Raw genomic sequence first — 22,771 nt, 5'->3', positions numbered from 1 at the left:
CACCCCTACGCCATGGTGTTACTGGCGAAGGCCATTTTCCGCGTCTGTGGACGCCAAAAAAAAAGTAAAATATCTAGTAATTGAAATAAATACCACGATACTCGAAATAAAATTGTATATAAAGAAATTTTATTTAAAAAATATAATTAAAAAACATACAACAGGCTTACATTTCGCTAAATATCGATATTTCAATAGCAACGCAACCATCGTCAGAAGCTAAATTTATACATATAACAAATTGCAAATATTTTTAAGTTAAAAATAAATATGTAAATAAAGCATTAAAAAATTATCACTAAGTTGAAAAAATAAAGTTCTTAAAATTATATTTTTTTAATAACGTTTTTTAATTTTATTTTTTTCAAAAGTTACTAAAAATTACTAAGAAATAAAAAAAATTTGATTTTGAATTTCATTTTACCATTGAAAATAGTATTTCTAAACTGTAAATTCAAACGGCAGAAGAGAAATGCATAAAATAACATGAATAGTGATAAATGATTTGTCTCCCAACTGGCCTTCACTATATTATAACGTAATTTTGCATAAAAAAAAACCAAAAAATGTGAATTTTCGAATTTTCAATTTAGCATGATTCCGATTGGCTCACAGCTTCAAGGGTTATAAATACATTATTACCTTTTTTTATTAAAAATATAACTTTTTTTTGTTAAAAATTAATAAAAAAATGGAATTATTATTTAAAAAAAAATTTCTTAAATATATTTTAGATGCATTATTATTAATTCATTTATGTATGAATTTGTGGCAAAAAATTAATGCAGCCTCTGAGTTCAGTCACTTTTTTATTTAAAGACTAGAATAGCTTAATTATTTCATAAATAAAATTTTTTTTATTGAACCTTGATTTAAATCATACATTTTGTGCGCAACAATATCGAAAATTTTAAATACCGAAAAAAGACTGCTTAATGCGTTCATATTTCTGATGTTTTAAAAATCCAGAAAAGAAATTCTTTAAGAAATTCTAATTCTTCTATTATGACTTCTTAAAAATCGGTAGCAGGACACTGTAGCCTATTGTTATAACTGAAGGGATATGTTATAATCAAATTGGGGTATCCGGATACATGTGATGGAATTATTAAGTATGAAAATAACTGAGACTTCCGTTTCAAACTTTCAGGGTGGACTCTGTTAGAACTTTCGAAAACTTGTAGAGGTGTTTGTTTCCATAATGCCACAAGTCACACTTTCATAAGTGGTCTTTCATATACAAGATTTAAAGATTGTCCTAAGAAAACGATTTTTTGGTCTTTACCGAGGCACGTCCTTAAACAGAAAAACTATACAGTTGTGTGTGTGTGCGTTTATTGAGTATATGTAAAGATACAATGTCTTAGTATTATGTAAACTATTGTCACAAACATAAGAGTATGTTTTTATGGACTTCACTATAACGAGTGAACTGCCTTAAGTTCGACTCGATATGATTTTTTGATGGTTTAACAAACAGGGATCGAGAAAAATGATTTGTTTAAACAATTTTGGTTTCAACTATCAATCATATCTTGATTTTTAGGTGGAAGAAACATTTAATTGGAAGCAGATTTATGAGCAGGTATTTTATTTATATTCAGTTATAAATACCTAATTAAAAATTCTTTTAATAAAAAATACCTAATGTATTCGCCACGTGACTTCCTTGGATGCTCACGAACTTGTCAAAATGGGTTTAGGGCAACTAAGAAAATATTTTAATTAGTAAAAAGAGGCGTATATGTCAGAGAAACGGAGGTTAAACCCAATTATTATTATTATTATTATTAGTAAAAAGAGAGGCCCAAAACTAGATATTAACTTTTTTATCATAATAAATTGTACAATTGTACAATAGTCCAAATATTCAACGTTTCAACATTATACGACTAATAACTTTTGATTTATGCGGGATAATGGAAATTGTCGATATCGCTATAAAGAAAGAAGTAGATTAGTAAAAACTACATGACTAAAGTAAAATATTCAATATTCTACGATTATACAGGAAATGGATTCTGACTTATGCGTGAGGCACGTATTTACGTAGGTATATACTAGTCGTGGGACGAATGTTACATTTTGTACATTCGCGAATGCGATTGTTTATTTCCCATTTTCGCGAATGCCAATGCGCATGCGAATGTTAACTTCTAAATGAAGCGCTCACAAATTATAATCTATTCACTAAATTAATCCTTATATATTATTTCTCCAGCATGTTTTTTTCTGCCCATACCTTATCGTCCTTATTCCTTTTTTAAATTCCACGATTCATCCCTAATTTTCAAGCTTATCCTGTTGGTTTCAGACGAAAAATATACTCACGGACTAAAACTATAGTAATCGCTTAGGAAAAAACGGGCTGGGTAATATAAATAATTTTAACGAAAAAATAATTTTAAATGATACGAATGTTACTTTTTTATAGATGTTTTCCTAATACTCAACCCATCATTAAGAAGTTAATCAGCAACTGTAAAAATATTTTAAATGGCACTGCTTTTAAAACATGTTCTCCTAATATTAATTTAATACATTTTGATTTTTTGCACTACTTTTCTACGAAATTTGTGTGTACACATAAATAATATTTACTTTCATATAATCTACATATTGATAACTGATCTGAAGGCGTTGCTAAAAAAATGGCTTCGTAAAGTGTGTAAGAAAGCTTTTGACAGTATTTTTACATTTAAAAAAAAATAAATTTAAATGCAATTTTTAACTGGTTCCTTCCGATCTCTTTTCGTTTTTGAGTTATCGTGTTTCCAGACAGACGGACAGACAAGGAAGGCGAGACTAAATAGGTGATTTTATGAACGTCTATCTATAGGTATTTCAATTTTTCAAATATATTAGGCTTAAATTATTGATCTTCTAGAATGTTTCACCACTAGTTGAAGCCATGTGCAAATTTTCAACTCCTTATCTTTTATAGTTTTGGAGAAAATCGACACCTAAGGTTTTATCAAAGTTGCTCCCTCACGGTTAAACAATAATGTTTTTGAAAGAATGTTTCAATCAAAAGTTGTTAAATTTTATAAGAAATATAGCTTTTACATTTAAACTTTTGTTCTATCTCTAACGGTTTACGAGATGGATCATTTCTCATTTGATTGAATGGGCATAAAAATTCAATTTTAAAATTGGCATATCTCGGTCAATTTTGAAAATAAAAAGTTGAAAAAAAAAATGTCTACAATTACATCAGCTGGAATTTTTATTTGAACTTTTTTATTTATTTGATGCATACTTTTTTGTAATTTGCATTTTTTTAAATTTCGCCCCTGCTCATAAACCCTTTGGAGGGGGGAGGTCGCCTAAATTTTGGTAGAACTCGGCAGATTTTCATTTCTAATACCAAGATAAAGTTAATTAACAACGTTTCATTGTGGTACATATTTTGCCGCCAAATTTTTAATTTAATCTTACTTTACCTGTACTATACTGTTAAAAAGCTAGCCGTTTTCGTGAAAGTTGCCCTCTAAAACCCAGTTTCAGCTGCTTATCGTCATGTTGTGTAAACAGATTGGAGTATAAATTTCAGCTAGATATCTTTTTTAACTTCCTAGAGGAAGTTAATGTAATGGGGCCGGTTTTGAAAATCTCCAGTTTGACATATTTCCGCGGTTTCAAGGCCGCAATATCCGAATCAAACCTTCTCAATGTGATTTCTGTGTGTGTGTGTGTGTGTGTGTGCGAATCAGTTATGACATTAACACCTGACTGGGCTTATTTGACGCGTAATCGCGTATTTAAGAACTGGAAGAGTTTTCAGCAGAATTAGTTGAGCCGTTTTTTAATGATATTAAAAAGACTTTATAAAACTGAATAAACACAATCTGAAATGTAGATAAAACACATTATTTATCTATGGAGATAATGATCGTTTCAGCATAAGCTGCAGTACATGTTCGAAGAATAATCTATGAAGGCTAACAATACCTTTTTTTAATGTTTTTTCCCCCTCTGGGAAGTTAGTCGTGTGGACTACAGGGGTCGCAATCACACGACTTCAGTACGAACACCTATTTCTAAGCGTTACGAACTTGGGGCTGAAATTAGTATACTTAGAAATATATTTCATATATACAGGGTATAAAAATAGTTTTTTACGCTTTGCATTTTTGTTTTATAGTTTGAAGTCACATATCAAAATAGATTCAGGGATCTTCAAAATCGTTTTTTTTTTTATTTGGACAATCCTACTAAGGAAGACTCTATCTACCGATTTTAATTGGAAAATTTTATAAGGCACTTTATAGAATATTATATAGATGTACGGCTTGGCTAAAATTATGATTGTTAATTATATGCGATTTATAGTGATTATCTACGATTAAATAATTTAGGTTGCCCATATTTGGATATATTATTTTTGGTTTGTTTTGAAAAACGAAAATTTTTTTGAAAATCAAATAAAATTCCTTTAAATAGACATTGCTGTGTAGCTGAATGTAATTCATTGAATAATATTTTACATGAATTTCCTAAAGCTGAATAACATTTAAAAACGTATCGATAATTAATAAGTCGAAAGGAAATTTGGATAGCTAAACTGGGAATTTCGGCAACAACATCCAGAAAAGTTTGAAAGTTTGTTATTATTCTTAGATAAATTTATTTTATATCAAATTAACTTATAAGTTTATACGAAAAACACTAAGTTTATGAACGAAAAATATACTAAGTTTATAAATGAATAATACACTATAAGTTAATAAACGACAAACACGCAAGTTTATACGTAAGAAGTGAAAACAAACAATTGGCTGAGTTAATTGTTGAAATACCATGCATAGACAGGTTTGATTACTCTATCACATTATATATATACCTATACATGTCACAGATACATAACTAATATAAGTGATATTCCCATATAATACATACTATACAATTTACGCCTAATTTGCGCCCTCACGGGTAAACAGTGATGTTTACGAAAAAATGTATCAAACAAAAGTTGTTTTGTTTTTTATAAGGAACATTTTTTACATTTAAACCTTTGTTCTATCTCTAACGGTTAATGGGTCCTACGAACCCAAGATCCAATTGACCTATGTTGCTCATTTACGAACTCGACCTCACTTTTTACGTTCTGAGTACGTTGTAAAAATTGAGCTTTATATCTTTTTTCGTTTTTGAGTTATCGAGTTGACAGACGGACGGACGGACTAGGTGATTTTATGAAAACCTGTACCAAAATTTTGTGCGTAGCATCAATATTTTTAAGCTTTACAAACTTGGGACTAAACTTAGTATACCTTGCATATTTCATATATGCATGGTATAAAAACTACTAACTACTTTCTATCCTAATTTATACGAAAAAGGTACTAAGTATTAAGTCTATTACTTTTTAAACACAATAATTTCTACAAAATAAATAAATAAAAATTCTATGGTCGTTCAACAATCTTTTTATTCAATGAAAATGATCAGCTGGGTGACTAATAAAATATCTCTTTTACTTGGTACATGGAAGTAAAAGAAATCAATGACAATTGAAGCCTTGAGCGACTTAGATATTTATCTATTTGTAACAAAAGTATGGCATGTATTTTTGTAATTGACGTCTAATAACAATGTTAGTTTCTAAATGACTGATGTGAGTGATAATTTTTTTTGAAACATTTGAAGAAGTTTAATGGTTGATTACTTATTATTTATGTAGGCGATAGGTTTATTACAAGGAATTTTTCCTACAGAATATAACGATATTCATAAACTTTTTTTTAAAAGTTTTAATTTTATTCTTTTAGTGCCAAAATTATGACCTGCATGACAAATTGTAGTCATTGTACTAATTAGATAGGGTGTAACAACACTTTTGATGATATTCATTTAAAACGCACTTGGTCTTATTTTGTTCGTCTTAAATTTCTTCAAGTACTGGCTGGTCAAAATTTTATTGTTTTGTTTTTTATTTTATAGAATTTAAAAATAAAATTTTCGAAAAAAACCGGCTACCATTTTTTCTTGGCGACCTTATCAGGGAAAATACGACGACAAAATTTATCCTTATCCTTATCCTAATATTCTTATATAGGGGAAACCGGGTACGAAAGTAACACTTTGTACTTTCACTTTGGTTGCTAGATAGGTGTTACTATTTTAATGAAATTATTATATCCATATATAAATTCCGTGCATTCTCTTTGCATTAGTATTTTCATTTTCCTTATAATTGTATATTTTGTATGAATCACATAGAAAAAAAAATTCGTAAGTTGTTACTTTCGACCATACTAGCGGGTCGAAAGTAACACGAAAATAACAGGAAAAACTGTCATCATAACATATTTATTTCAAAGGGGTTTGAAATAAATATGTTGTTTGTAGAAAATGAAAACCAAAGTTTTGTCTTAATTTGCTCCTTCACGGGTAAACAGTGGTGTTTATGAAAAAATGTTTCAAACAAAAGTTGTTTATTTTTTTGTAAGAAATATTATTTATGTTTAAATTTTTGTTCTATCTCTAACGGTTTAAAAGATACTCAATTGAACTTTACGAACGCAAACTCACTTTGTACGTCGTGAGCACGCTATAAAATCTTCTGCTTGTTATATTTTTTTTACCTTGCTATATACTTCATATATAATGGATATACATACTATTTAAAATATAATTATTTGCTCAAACAATAAATTTTTCCGAAAATCGAAAAATAATGATCGAAAAATAAAGAGCACAAAAAAAAAGTGGTAAACTTTTCAATTTATGCTATAAAAAAGACAATTCCACTTCGACCTTACAAATTCATTCACCATTACGGAAATCCTATGTCAAAACTCCCAGGAGGAACTGGGCTGATATTATAAATGTGAAAGTAAGGATGTTTGTTTGTTTGTTTGTTACGCTTTCACGCAAAAATTAATTATTAAACCAATTAATAATTAGATGCTCTTACAAAATTAGATACATTATAAGTTTAACAAACCATGGGGTGGGTCTGGTACGACCTTTGAGTTCCACACGAATAACTTTCCAGTATATTAAAGAGTTATAAAAAAAAAATTAAAAACTCAACCGACTCAACTGAATGTTATGAAATTCTTTTCGGATTATATTGCCGTTAATACGCCGTTAATCGATACCTCAAAGAACACGATATAATTTTTTTGTTCGCGCGATATCGATGACAAAAAAATGACTACACATACTTCTTCTCTAAATTGGTGTTAATGCCTCGTCCTGACCATGAAAAGTAAAAATATGCTGAAAATAATTTCCTATTCGTTGTGTGCGTAGTCATGGTAGGGCTAGTAAAATCGATGCCAGCGCTTCCAGTGAAAAATTTTGGCGATAAAGGAGGTTATTATGACTAATTTGAAATTCTTTACATCTTAATGTTATAGAAAATGTCAAATTAAAATTATTAAAAAACACTAATTAATTAAACTTAATGTATTAAAAATTGTGAAAATAAGAAATCAATCGCACAATATTATTTTTTAAATGTAAATTATCACAATTACTTATTTAAATTTGTGAGACAATAATATTTAATTTTCAATGTAAGTCATAAATGCAATCCATATAATTATATATATATATATCCATACAATTATATAATTAAAGTAGTGTATCGTTACCATGGAAACGCCTCCAATAAAACTCGCGCACGGTGCGAATACTGCGAAGTTAACAATAGACAATTACCCTCATAGATAATAAAAATTTATATAATCATTAGTTGTCTATGATTACCCTAATCTGTAGCTGGAAATGTAAAGGACATCCTATATAATGAGTAGATTTGCGTGATTTAGTTAAAATAACTTCATAACATTATTCGTTAGTAGATATAAATGAATATAATTTTATTTAAATATATTATATTGTATTAATATAATAATTATTTAATCATAAATATAATTATATAGTAGGTAATTTTAATAGGTTGTTGTATACATCTTTTAAGTATTGAATATTATAATATAATTAAATTTTAATCATATACCTTAGGTTACACATATGGGTGGGTATTATTTAGCTTTTGTAAAAGATATTTTTAATTCTAAAATAAAATAACGTTTACTGGGGGTATACATAACTGTCATATATATAATATTATTATCATAATATAATCATTATTATTATTATTATTATTATTATAACAAAAAATAAAACAAAACATAAAAATATTATTCATATCATTTTGAGATTATGTGATTATAAAAATTGTATGATGATGCAGCGTTATGCTGTAAGGTATATGAATTATTTAAAATATAAAGTTTAACTCGTACAAATGTTTTCAAAACTGTTAAAAAAATTTTTAATAAAAAATAATTTTTAAGGGGCAAGCTTTTATTGTACTAAAAAGTAGAAAATAATTTTATCTATGTAACTCGACTATTTGTAAAAGCTTGGGACGCTCAATTTAAAATATCAAAAATGAATCGGAACGCCTCATCTACTCCACAAGCGCCTCAAGCTTTTACAATTAGTAGGGTATGAGTGAGTCATAGATTAAATTATTTTCTACTTTTTAGTACAATAAAAATTTGTACCTTAAAGAGTATTTTTTATTCAAATTTTTAATTTAAGACTAAAAAAAATGTATATATATGTATATATCAAATATGGTGGAAGCGATGGGAAAATCCGGGCGCCACAACCCTACCATGCATTGTCGTACAAATTAAATGTGCATGCAAAATTTCAGTTCGCTTTTGAAAAAAAAGGGAAAAACCCTGTAGTATAGTGATTTTGTGTGTCAGACCTCGTACAAAGCAATTTATAACAAATGCCTCATTTCTTAATTATAATAATCTGAAATAATCCTTATCCTACCTTAAAAATATCGAAACTTTTAACTCAAAAATAAAAAGTAAACTTTTATACCCCGTATATGAAATATATCAAGAAATATATGTTATATTTAGTCCCAAGTTTGTAATGATTAGAAATATTGATGTTACGAACAAAATTTTGGTATAGGTGTTCATAAAATTACCTAATTAGTACATTTTCGTTAGTCTGCCCGTCCGCTAGCACAATAACTCATAAACGAAGAAGATATCGAGCTGAAATTTTTATAAAGTGTTCAGGACGTAAAGAGTAGTTTAAAGTTAGAGAAAAACTTAATTCTGCATGTTGGAAAATGGTGTTCGGACAGCGCCACAAACCTCTCTGAAAAGGTTCTATACATCACCTCAATCAATCGTTTGCTATAATAGATGTTTGATGAATAGTTTTCAAAGTTTCTTTTTCTAACCAATACAGGACACACTTTTTAATTAACAGTAACAGTCACGGAGGTTAAATATCTAACTTCCAAGAGTGACAAACGTGCTACATAAGACGGCGATTAGTAACTTTCATTGAATTACAACCATTTGTTTGTCTTTGATTGTACTTTTATAATGGTATAATAATATTATTAAGATAATAGAGGTACATATAACATTTTTAAAATAATAAAAAAGTATTTAGCAGTTATTTTTCATGTGCGGATTAAAATAATTTAATTTTTCATTGATAAGTTTTAAGAATATAAAATTAAATTTTGGAATAATTTTTGTTCCATTAAAATAGAATAATTTTTATTTCATTAATCTCAATTCTTATGTTTTTTATTTGTAAATTATAATTCTTGTAGAAAGTAATTTTTTACCAACAATAACAAAGTAGGATTATACTTCAGACTACATGGAATTTTTTCCTGCATTAAATTACAGGAGTTATTTTTTTATTTAAAAAGATTTAGTATCACATACTGAATGTAAATGCACAAAATCCTTATAAAAGTAGGCGAGGGAAGTGCTTCCATTTAAAGGATAGCCTTTATTGTAGATAATTAAATTTCCTGTCTTTTTTGTAAAATATTTTTATGACTTATATACGACTATGATGATTAATTACTTATTGATTATTTGACCGATATCTCTTTTAATATTTGTTTAAACAATAAAAAACTTTTAACTAATAACTAATAACTTAACTTTTAAATCTATTTTCTAAAACTTTTACTTGGAACTTTTTTTTTTTTCTAAAATGAATATTGTTGAAGATATTACGCGTTCAATATTGTATTACAGCTACAGGTAATTGAGAATTTTTTCTTGCACTTAGTAGTTATTTTTTCTAAAAATAAGTTTTTTTTATCACGTACTGAATGTAAATACACGAAATCCTACCAAATTTGGTGGAGGAAGGGCAGCCATTTTGAGAAAAACCGTTTCGACCTATAACTCCGTAACCGTGATTTTTATCATTACATCATATGTATTTCTATCTTATTAAGTTAAAGTTTTAGGAAATTTGTAGATTTAAAAGTTAAGTTATTATCATTTTCTTGTTTAAACAAATATTAGAAGAGATATCGATCAAATAGTCAATAAGTAAATCGCCATAGTCGTATAAGTCATCATCAGGCCACCATTTTCGCTACAGAGTGTGCATTCTAAAGCTTTAAATTTTAATTATTAATAATTAAAATGGTACTATGATACCCATTAATAACGTTTTTAAGAATTCAAAGATTATTTTTGAATTTTGGAAAGCTCAAAAACTTAACACTCAACGATGCATCAATAAAATAACAAAAGAACTTGGAAGACAAACAAAAGAATAAAACCTAAAAATAGCTCCCGTCAGTAGAACTAAATTAAAACAATAGAGAAGTTACATGTTTTTTAATAATATTTTTTTTGAAAGTTTACTAAAAAGTTCTGAAAAAAATTTTTTAATTGATTTTTGTTTTAATTTTACAATTGAAAATGGTTTTTCTATACAATAAATTCAAACTCCAGTGACGTCAACATATCGCTTTAGCAACGCCACCGCACGAAGAAATAATAAAATAGCATGCAAAATGATAAATATGGTTTATCTAATTAAACGTAATTTTCCATAGAAACAAAATAACAAATGTAAATTTAGTGTGATTCCGTTTGGCTCACAGCCTTCACGGGTAAACGAGCAACCCAGGTCCGTAGGACCCATCTTGTAAGCCGTTTGAGATAGAATAATAGTTAAAATGTAAATAATATTACTTATAAACAAATTAACAATTTATGTTTTAAGCATTTTTTCGTAAACATCACTGTTTACATTTATTGTATATATTTATGTTTTTGTTTATCAATATGTCCACTGAGGAAGTGAGAAAAAAGATACTCTTATTACTTTGTGTGTAAGAGTGACTATCTTTCTTTACTTACGAAGAAAGTAAACGATTGCGTAATCAACACTGTCTATACATGGCATTTCAACAATTAATTTAGCCAATTGTTTCTTTTCACTTGTTTAATACCTGTGTTTAGATTAGCTCAATTCTAGGACTACTTCAAGGACAATGAAAATCGAGGAAAATGTTTATGGAAAGTAAATCTATTTTTTAAGTGGAAGCGAAAATATAGCCGTAGGCAGAGGGTGTGTAGCTCACACCAAACCTTTTTATAACTTTGAATAGTTTAAAAGCGAATATCTTTACGATTTTCTTACGTAATTTTTGATTTAGTATAGTAAGCATTTGTGCTGTAAACGATTTAAATAACAAAAAAAGTATGTTTACTAAAATGTAAATAATAATACTTTAATATCATCTGTTAAATTGAATGTAAAAAGCGCATTTAGCAATAGTTATAACAAGATAGTGATTTTATTATTTTTAGTGAAATTCCTTTTTTATAAAGCTCAGTTTACAGTTATGGTTTATGAAAATCCTTGTTTATGCTATTAAACTGGTATATCTCCATTTTTTAGGTCAAAGCCAAGATACAGTAAACCATTACATGTAAAAAGTCGGTAATTTTCCGTAGAATTCAATGCACTATTTTTTTTACACTTTTAACGTAGAGGATCACATTGAAAATGGGTTGATTTTTTGTAAAAACTCGCTTTATCTCAAGCTTGGTACAAAAAATATGTAACTTTTTATTTTGGATCGATTTAGACCAGTTCGATGTCAATACCTGCACATATTCAGGCAACTATTGAATAGAATTTGAAGCATAGAAACGTTTATAAAAAAGTACGCGTATATGAGCTATTGGAATTAAAAAAAAAAACATTTATCGTCGATAAACACGGTTTTGCCAAAACTTTTCAATATATTTCAAATTTGTAAAAACGTTCTTCTTGGGTATGTTAAGGGCTAAATTTTCACTAAGTAACGTAAATCATCACCATGTAAGACTGTACAAAATTTCAAATCGATATCCCCATAACTAACGAAAAAATGAGGGTATCTTCATCATAAATGCGACACACGATGAACACATTTAATTCTATAAATTTCGCTTAAAACATTCAATAATTAGTATAAAATCTGCTTCCGGAAAATTTTCATATCTCGAGCTCTCTCGATAATCTTCGGTTCACTTGTGTGGTACAAGAGAATAATCCAAGTATCTCATACTTTTGCCATTTACTATCCTTTTTTGCCCGTATCCCATAGAAGTGTATGGGGACTTCCCCTGCACGTATGCTTAGCCCACCCCCTTATAAACGCGGCGAGTATATTTTATTTTACCAGAAAGTTATTAGTTCTGATCGCTAAAGGTTATATAAAAGTTAAAATTTATAAGGTACTGACTTGCAGGCAAATATGCTTAACGTGTGAGCCTACCAGGTCTTCACGCCTATTGCAGTAGACTCACAGGACAACACGATGAGGAATTGAATTAACCGATCTCTATTATTTTGAATCTGTTCTTGAAAAAGCCTTTTAAATATTTTGGAATTGCTGTAAATAATTGCTCAGGTAGAATTAGCCCTTTTTTGTATCATGAGTCACCTTTCATCGTGAACTTGTATCAACTCAGGACCGCCGCTTAGACCTAGGATGAAGATATCGTGCACGATACTATCATTGTAAATACGACCTTCTAAAAATGATATAAAAATCGATCGGGTGCTACAAAAGTTTGTTTACCAGTAACTTCATTCTTGTCACACCATTTCTCATACTTATATTATTACTCCTTTATTCTTCCTATTACCATGAAAAATATTGTGGAAAGTATTTTTATATTATATGCCTGAACATTAGAAAAGAACTAAGAACCCATTTTTTTAACATAGTATTAAGTCTAGTATTTTTTCTGTAAAATTGTTAGAAATATGCCTTCGTTAAGAAGTTATTTTTATTAATTTATTATAAAAAGTTGGAACTTTTTCTACCTACATACTTCAATTGAAGGCTCATTATACAGTCTTTTTTTCTCATATGGTATACAGTCGGAAAAAACAGCTCTTTGAAAAATTTCAAAACATCTTTTCAGAATTAATCAAGATTTTAAAATCTATAATACCTTCTTAAGAAATCAGAAAGATGTTATATTGATTAATTAAGAAAGACATCTCGAGGAGCTTTTAAAAAAAATTATTTAAAGTACCATACGTACTGTATTCATAAGTAACAAGTGAAAACAAACAATGGAGTTAATGGCCTCTACAGAAAGTGTTGAAAAATCACTAGTTGAAGCTACCTGCAAATTTTCAACAGCCTATCTTTTATAGTTTTCGAGAAAATTGCCACTCAAGTTTTGTTCTAATTGGCGCCCTAACGGGTAAACAGTGATGTTTACGAAAAAAATGTTTCAAACAAAAGTTGTTTATTTTTTTCATTTAAACTTTTGTTCTATCTCTAACGTAAACGTTGATTAATAAACAAAAATAAAAATTCGATGAATTAAAAAAATTACACTTGATGTCTAGAGTTCGTATAGCCTAATTGGCTAAAGCGCTTGGTATAAATCCAAGAAGTATGTGTTCCAGTTGTACTCCTGGTGCGAGTGTCTTTTTTTTAAATTCTCGTTAAATACAGTATTCGTTTTAGAGAAATTAAAGAACAGGAAATCTTAAATAAGAGTTGTTGGAACCGAATGAGAAGTTATTCTTCTTTTTCGAATGCTTATCAATTCTCTATGTATATCTACAAGGAGTAATTTTTGGAATACCCAATATATAAATAACGTATAAAATGCCCTTTTGAATATATACCAACTGTTCTCGGTAGTTATTATTTAAATAAGGATTTATATTTATAATTTAGTTTGGTTTCCTCCCATTTGCATACGAGTATAACATATTTGATAGTCAAACAAGGTCTTTTTGAAAAATTATTTTTTTATTTTTTTTGATTAATTCTTATTGTAGAACATTGAAAAAATTTAGTATCTTTTATTAAATTGAGTTTGAAATATACAGTCTCTCTTTTGAAAGTCTTTACAACGTTAGTTTAGCCAAATGAACTAACTTCGTTTTAAAGTCAGTCTGTTTGGGCGCTAGACGACTCTAAGGTTGAAATATGCATTTCATATTTTCAAAATCATTGAAAACTGCACGATTTTGCTCCCATTTGGTATGAAGTGCGTTGTTTTTACATTGTGTGCCCGGAAAATATTAAATATTCCCTTCCCGTCGTCAAATAAATTCATCTCTGTTTTTTCCTTATTGTTATAAAGTAAACGATTCTCTGAAATTGTCGACATTTGCCGGACATTCAACAAAACAACGAGTTCGTAGTTCGGTAATTTGAAAATCTACTCATGATATGTAATATGTCCGCACTTTGTCCCATATAATTTTAGTCACCTAAGTAGTGAAAATTGAAGTGGCCGGATGACCAGGTCTTGTCTAAGGTGTGAAAAAAAAGAAATAAAAAACCATAATTTTTTTTTTGACATTTCTTAAATTTGGGTGAAGGAGATACAATTTATGGACATCTGTTAATAATGATATAAGTAATGTTAAGCTTGGAGTTTATATTAAATAATGTAATTGCCTATAGGTACATTTAGCAATATATTATGTAATAAACAACTCCTTACTAGTCCTTACTAACATTATAAATGCGAAAATAACTCTAATCTGTCATTCTGCGTGTTCGCTGTAAGGGGTTGAAATATAAGACGCAAGTTTGTATGGAAATAACGTAATTTTTAAAGCTAGAAGCATGAGTATTTTTTTGGCTTTAGCTGAGATATAAATAAATGCAACATTCAAAGTTTCTATTCGACTCCTTGGGGGTGAAAATGGGGACAAAGTTTGTTATTTTCATAAAAACTTGCGTCCCCTATTTCAAGTCTATGTACCAATATAATTTAAATCGGGTCATTTGTTTAGGCGTGATTGAGAAACACACAGACAAAGAAACAGACAGAATTATTTTCGCATTTATATCACTACATAGTATAAAACAAAGTCGCTTTCTCTGTCCCTATGTCCCTATGTCCCTTTGTATGCTAAAATCTTTGAAACTACGAAACGGATTTTGATGCGGTTTTTTTTAATAGATAGAGTGATCAAGAGGAAGGTTTATATGTATATTAACATCCATTAAATAGTGGAGAAGTACTGCTATTTTTGAGGTTAATAGTTAAAAATGTAAAAAGTAAATAAGTAAAAATGTAGTGTATGAATTTAGATATTCCAAAGATAGCAGGAAATCTTCATGGTATAGGGAAAGGGGGATTGTTTTACTCCAAATTTAACGTGTGCGGGCCACGGGCAGTAATGAATAAATCAAAACTACTGGATCGATTTTAATCACATAGGCTATATATTTTATACCCGTGCGAAGCCAGAGCGGGCCGCTATGTTTTTATATACAACGTTCACAGTTTTTCTGTAGTGTATTTAGTATCAGCATTGCACCCGTGCGAAGCAGGGGCGGGTCGCTAGTAATATTAATAAGGACTAATAATAATCTGTTCATTACATAATATATTACTTAATGTATAGGCAATTACGTTATTTAATAAAAACTCCAAGCTTAACATTACTTACATTATTATTAACAGATGTCCATAAATTATATCTCCTTCACCCTAATTTAAGAAATGTCAAAACAAAAATTATGATTTTTTTAATTTCCTTTTTTCACTTCTTAGACAAGACCATAGTCATCCGCCCACTTCAATTTTTCCGCCATTACCGAAGAAGGTTGCATATCACGAGTAGAACACGTCTCTATCTCCTAGTCCATTACTTGATTTACCTTAACTAACAAAACAACCCAAGTGAAGCTAAATAAAAGTTTATGAAAAACCATTTTCTGTTTACTTTCTGACGAGAAAGGGGGAAATAAAGATTTTCCAGAGAACAAAAACATAAAAAAACTGTGATCTTAATAAAGTTACAGAATTTATTTCCACAAAAAAAGAAGAAAACACAGGAGTGAAGAACAGAAAATTCGATTAACTTTCTTACAAACTCATTATAACACTTGGTGATAATACAAACATAAATATATCTATATATAAACATTAAAATCTAAGTAATGCTGCTTTTATACTATAATGCATGTACAAACGTTTAAAATAAGATTAATTCTATTCAGTTTGCTGTTTTGTTGGGAATCGAACGAAAAACCGGAAACTGTATTGAAGAGATTTCATCTTATTCATTGTAGTAGTTATTATTTCAAAGAAAGTAGCAAAACACTTAAGATATTATATTTTAGGTATAATAATATTTAATGTTAATATGTGTACGTTGCGTTGAGAAAAAAAAAGATGATAATGGATATTGAATTGATTTAATTCTTAACTGGTATCGTAGTTCCCAATGCATGACGTATTCTTGATTTTCTAATAAACTAAGCATCGTGAGCATCAGCCATTCTAAGTAATCTCATTACGTCGCTATTCGCAGCGGATGCCGGACGTTCGGCGCTGTATCTTTTACTGCGACCCAGATATGCATATGTTGTAGTCCGCCAGGCCCCCACGATACCAGATTTATTTCATGTTGATTTTTGTGAAATTTTGATTAGAGATTATAAAACGTTATTTGTTTTTTAATTTACGTCTTATAGATTAAGTAAAATCATGTTATTTTTGATTTTAACTTTTCAAACTATAATTTTCATTGATATTTGTAACGGAAAAAAATATTACCAAAATGTTGATACTATTTTGTGATCTCTTCTACTATTGAAGGAAGCAGATTTGTGTTAATAAAAACTATTTGATTACGTAAAACAAGCCTATTATTTATTATTTTTGACCATTTATTCAAGTACATAGTTAAAACTTACATGCTAGAAGAAAACATACTATATGGGGGCCGCATTGCTGCCACGATACCAGTTACGTATGTCAAATTTACGATACCAGTTAAGGGTTAAAAAACAAATGAAATCAAACACTTAGTTAGTCGTCTTAGAGTTAGTCGTTGAAATATCATGTAAGACAGTCTTGATTACGGAATCGTTTGTTTTTTTACGTCATGTAAGTAGATAGCCACACAGAACTGATATTCCCGTATAATATATGCTATATAATTTGCGCCCTCAAGGGTAAACAATGATGTTTATGAAAAAATGTTTCAAACAAAAGTTGTTTATTTTTTATAAGGAACATTACATTTAAATTTTTTGTTCTATATCTAACGGTTTATTAGATGGGTTCTACGGACCCAAGACCCAGTTGACCTGTGATGCTCATTTACGAACTCGATCTCACTTTTTACGTTCTGAGCTATAAATATGCCAGCTTGATATCTTTTTTCGTGTTGACAGAAAGACGGGTAGGCGGACAGACAAACGTAAATGGATTAGTTAGGTGATTTTATGAATACTAATATCAAAATTTTGTTCGAAGCATTAATATTTTTAGGCGTTAAAAACTTAGGACTAAACTTAGTATACCTTGATATATTTCATAAAGCTTCTTTAGGCATATAAGTACTCTTGCAAACTATCTACAGGTGTATTAGAATCATATGTGTTGTACAATATTTACCCCCGAATTAAAAAAAGGGGGTGTTATAAGTTTGAGCGCTGTCTGTGTGTCTGTCTGTCTGTGGCATTGTAGCGCCAAAACGAATGAAGCTATTTCGATTTTTTTGGTTTCGTTTGAAAGGATTTTTAACGGAGAGTGTTCTTAGCTACGTTTCAAAAACGAGTTTAGGGTTCCGTATCCGAAAAACCTAAAAAATTGGCGATGATTTTCAAAATCGACTCAATTTGGAAAAAGCTTTAAGAAAAAAGGTAAGTTAATAGAGAGTGTTGTTAGATGTGTTTCAAATGCGAGTTTAGGGTTCCGTACTCGAAAAATTTGTCGGGGGTTTCTTTAAATTTTGTAAATTTGGCTTGTACTGTGAAGGTAACTTCAAAGTCAACTTTTTAAAAAAATTGCAATTCTAAAATGATTTAATGATTTAATTAATTCACTATAATAGTCTAGTCAATAAGTTCAAGTTGGTAGGTATAAAATAGAAATAATGGTCTTAAAATAAGTGTGATAGCTCGTTGGATTCAGAATTATGTCGTTTCGTTTTTCGCCAATATTTCATAAAATATTAATATTTAAGAAATTAAAAAAAAAGATCCTTAAAGAGAAGGAAATTTCCAATAAAATATTCCCACTTTTTATAAAAAATATTCCCACTTATTATTAAAATTATAAAAATAATTTTTTTAAGGTATTAAATATTAATTTAAGAATTTAATTATGGTTTATTCTGAACACTCTAATTTATTTTCGTTGGAAATTTGTTATAGATAATTGTTTCTTCAGAAAATTTTCTGCAATTTTCGTTTTGTCATTGGAAATTTCCTCCTCTTTAAAAATCTTTTTTTAAGTAGGTATCTTAAATATTAATATTTTCCGAAATATAGGCGAAAAACGAAATATCTTTTTTCTTCATCTTTAATTGTATATAACTTTTGCAATTTTTTTTTCTTAAAAACCGCTTTTGGCACATTTTTCTAGACATCATTGCGAGTATTTCTATATTACACCAATTACACTTATTGACTTGACTAATAGATTGGTAGATGAAATTTGAATTTGGTGGCTTTTTATTAGAAAAATGAAAAAAAACCGAACAATTTTATATTAGTGCAACCAAATCAGTCTTAAATTTAAAATAATTATCCCGTCCAGTTTTTCAACGGCATAATTATGATAAAAAAAGTAGTTTTCAAACAAAACATACTTGGGAAAAAATCGGAGTGTAGGAAATTGTTTAAAAACCATCGAAATGATCGGATCTAGGAAATCGGATTTTCCTAGATTAACATAATTCAAAAAAGGGCTGTAAAGGGTTGAAATAGGGGTGGAAAGGGGTGTGCTTCAAAAACATAAAAAGTTGTGAATCGATTAAGCTCTGCAAATTTGGACAAAATATACACCCAGCTTCAAGGATTGTTTTATCTATTTTTAGGCTTCGGAGGTCTGAAAGGTGGAGCGAAAAAGTGGGGCTGAATAATCGAATATTTTCAAATAAACCCAAGTGGGGTATCAAATAAAAGAGCATAGCGTGATAAGTGTTTTCTCGTAAAGTTTCGATCGGGTTTAACTTTAGGTAGTCTCATTTTTTTTCTTTGTTAGCTCTAGAACGCTCTATTCTATTTTTTATTTTTATTTTATTTTTATTTTTTTTTATTTTTATTATTTTTTTAAAACCTTATTTTATCAACTTTTTGATGGTGTTTGAACAAGTTCCTACACTTCGATTTTTGCCAAAGTATGTTTCATATATCATAATTATCCCGTTAAAAAATCGGACGGGAGAATTATTTTAAAATCTAAGGTATTTTTCTACGTATTTACTTCACTATATGAAAAACTTTGTCGCTAAGAATTCTACTAGAATGTCTAATGCTCTATAAAAGTGATGTTTTCCTTCCCGTCCATTGTTTTAGTTGTTTATAAGCAATTCAAGTAGTACGTACGCGTGGTTGCTAAATGCTTTTCACAACAATTGTATATAATGGCGGATAAAAAGCAAGACAAGGCAATTTTCAAAGTCAATTGCCGTACTGTGCACATAGTGTTAAAATAAATAATTCATATGAATTTAGGTGTTGTAATGAAAACTGCTATAGTTGATTGAAAAAAGAACAATATTCTAAATGTTCATGAATTAAACATTAATGAAAATCAATTTTCTATTGCTTGTGATTATTAAATCGGGCTGTATCCCGTGAATATAATGCTTACACATGAGTTTATAAAATTAAAAGATGTATTACATGATACTACTACATGTAATTTATGTTTGAAGGATCGTTTTTATGAAACGAACAAAAAAGAGTAATGTTATTTTTGGTACAAAAAGGTTAATGCATTTTACCACATACACAAAAAAGAACACGAGAAGAAAATTCATGAAAAAATAATGCTAGTCTAAACAGTGGTAGCACAAAATTTATGAACTAGATTTAGTTGAATGTGTTTTGGGGTGTAAAAAATACGTGTGAACAATGCTGTGTATAATATAAGAATACAGTTAGAATATAAATATACAGTTTGGTTGTTTACATTTGACCATTGTCAGGTGAACCAATGTTCAATATTATTAGTATTAAGGAGATATGCAAGGATATTGAATAATAGTAGGAATTAAAATTCATAAAACAATTTTTAATACATTTTTTGATTAACAAAGTTTTCAAAAATCATAAAAAATTGCTGGGTCATCGGGTTTTTTATTAATATTTTATCGTTCAAAGTTGGCTGAAAAAAGGATGAATCATATGAGTTATCCTTTTCAATTGGATATTTCTATATCAAAAAATCTAGAAAGTGTGATAAAAAAATATCTAAAATATTTAGACAATCTTGTAGTTTATAATAATGCCACAAAAATATAAGGTTGTCGATGATATAAAAAGACGCCTATAGTTACAGTATAGTTAGAGCATTAATCATTAAGAGCGATATTTTTATTATCAAATTTATAAGCCTCACTTGCACACAATATATTATATATTTTTGTAGTTGTGTGGTATTGTCAAGATAAAAATAACTCATTATTTGACTACAAAGCATGTATTTGGTTTATATGTATGTACCGTGCAATAAAGCAAAACTTTTTTACAATACTGTAGGTTCAATGGGGTATTATCGTTAGTCAAAAATAAATCATGAAATTTGAAAAAAGTTAAAATTTATGTAAAAATATACTTAAATATTCTGATTTCGAGTCATAAAAGCACTTTTTTCTTTTTGAATATTAAAATTAAAAATCGCAAAACGCGGCTAAGCCGTGCTGTGATGTCATAGTGGTATGAGTCATAGACCATCAATTAGTTTAGTGTAGACAGCTGGGTATAATGTATACATAGATAATAAGTATTTATATTTATTATAATTAGATGTCTATGAATATATCTGTCAAAGTTATTTGTGTTATTTCATATAGTGATACCCATATTACGTCATCAAATTGGATACCCGCGTTTTTGACAGTTTAAAAAAGGTTTAAAATTTAATTTAAGGTTTTGGCAAGAAAGCGTGTGTATTTTTCCGAAATAAATTTTTGGTGGCTTTTTATTAGCAAAATCAACATTTTGAAAAAATGTGAAATACTTTTTCAAAAATAGTGGAATACAATATTTACAATCAGCTTAAGGATGTATTAACATTTATAGGTAGACTTTTACTCAAAGAATATGTGGTTAAAATTTTAGGTACACATGCAAATTATTAAGAAATAAAAGTAATTGAAAATCAATATAAAACACATTGCGCTTATGGAGAAATCTCAAGAAACAACATATTTTGAAAGTTTTTAATAATTTTCACTTTGAAGGAATGAAAAAAAAATTAAAAAAAACTTTTCAATGGAAAGTAATCATATTAGTAATGGGATGTATCAGTAGGGATGTAGATTTAGGGTTGAAATTATTTTTGATGATTGTCTATTTTCAAATGCCTATCTTTGAACATTTGTGATTGCCTACAATTAAATGCCACAATCAATAAATTAATACTTTCCTGTGCCGAAGGTTCTTCTAAATTAAATTAAATAATTTACACTTTTTTTACAGTCAAATATGCTATCATTGAAATACTATTAAAATAAAATACAATTAAATATTTTCAATGCATTCAACAGGAGCCGTTTAGTTTGAAAGTGGCCTTATCTGAAAGTCCATTTATCTTAAAATCGAGATATTTAAGGGTTTGCGTTTCAATGAATTTAAAAATATAAGTATAGGACATTAATGAGTCGTACTGCTTAAGATATTTTATTAAGGGTGTTAAATTTAAATTTCCTATTAAAATAGTGGCAATTATTAAGCGAATGTATGCGTTTTCTTAACAAAAATGGAGTTAGGCCACTTTCAAAATTAACAACCAGATTCATCATAAAATTTGAAGGTACCCAAGTCCATTTAACACTCCAGGAACATAATTTATGCGATTCAATTAACTACATAACGTGCAAAATTACAAACATAAATTTATTACAAAACAATTTACTACTGATCTACATTTTGTGCTTGTAAAAGGGATTTGAAGTAATCATGATGTTCCGGTGGTATATATCGTAATAGGTCCATTATATCTTTGAATTTTGCTGTTGTAATTTGTCTGATATTTTTATACAGTGGTGTCAATACAATATTTTCGAACTTTTTTGGTCAACCCTGACGTGGTTATAAATTCAGGACTATAAAATTTTCATTCTTATTTATTGATGTCTTATAGAAAATTCAAAACGCATCTAACATTCTTTTAGCCAGTTTATTGATTCTCCATTAGAATCTATTACTAGTTTTCGACATTATCAATAGTAAATATAAATATTATCTTGATTATTCAAGTGAAATGGAGTTAGACCACTTTCAAACTACACGGTACGATTATTAAACTAACTCTGAAATTAGCTAAAAATATATACGTGTTGTTATTGTATACAATGGGAAAATTGAAGCGTACTTTTAAATGACAAATTATTAACTTAGCTAGCTTAAGTAAGAACAGTGAAGCAACGTCAATATATGTGTGGTATCAAAGATTTTGATTTTATATCTGTTTTAATACTAATAACAAGTGAAAACAAACAA

General features: G+C 28.7%; 1 protein-coding gene across 1 annotated transcript in view; it reads right to left on the bottom strand.

The window, feature by feature from the left end:
- Window positions 1–1,870: 1,870 nt before the first annotated feature.
- LOC123301274 (pancreatic lipase-related protein 2-like) overlaps window positions 1,871–22,771 on the bottom strand; it is an 87,206-nt gene continuing 66,305 nt past the window's right edge. The window contains exon 6 of the mRNA XM_044884009.1: window positions 1,871–1,938. Within this exon, the coding sequence (XP_044739944.1) occupies window positions 1,871–1,938 (68 nt within the window). The remainder of the gene's footprint in view (window positions 1,939–22,771) is intronic.

This window comes from Chrysoperla carnea, chromosome 5 (assembly GCF_905475395.1).
Source record: "Chrysoperla carnea chromosome 5, inChrCarn1.1, whole genome shotgun sequence".
NCBI classification, from domain to species: domain Eukaryota; kingdom Metazoa; phylum Arthropoda; class Insecta; order Neuroptera; family Chrysopidae; genus Chrysoperla; species Chrysoperla carnea.
Note: the sequence above shows the minus strand (reverse complement) of the source record. Positions and strands in the feature narration are given on the sequence as shown.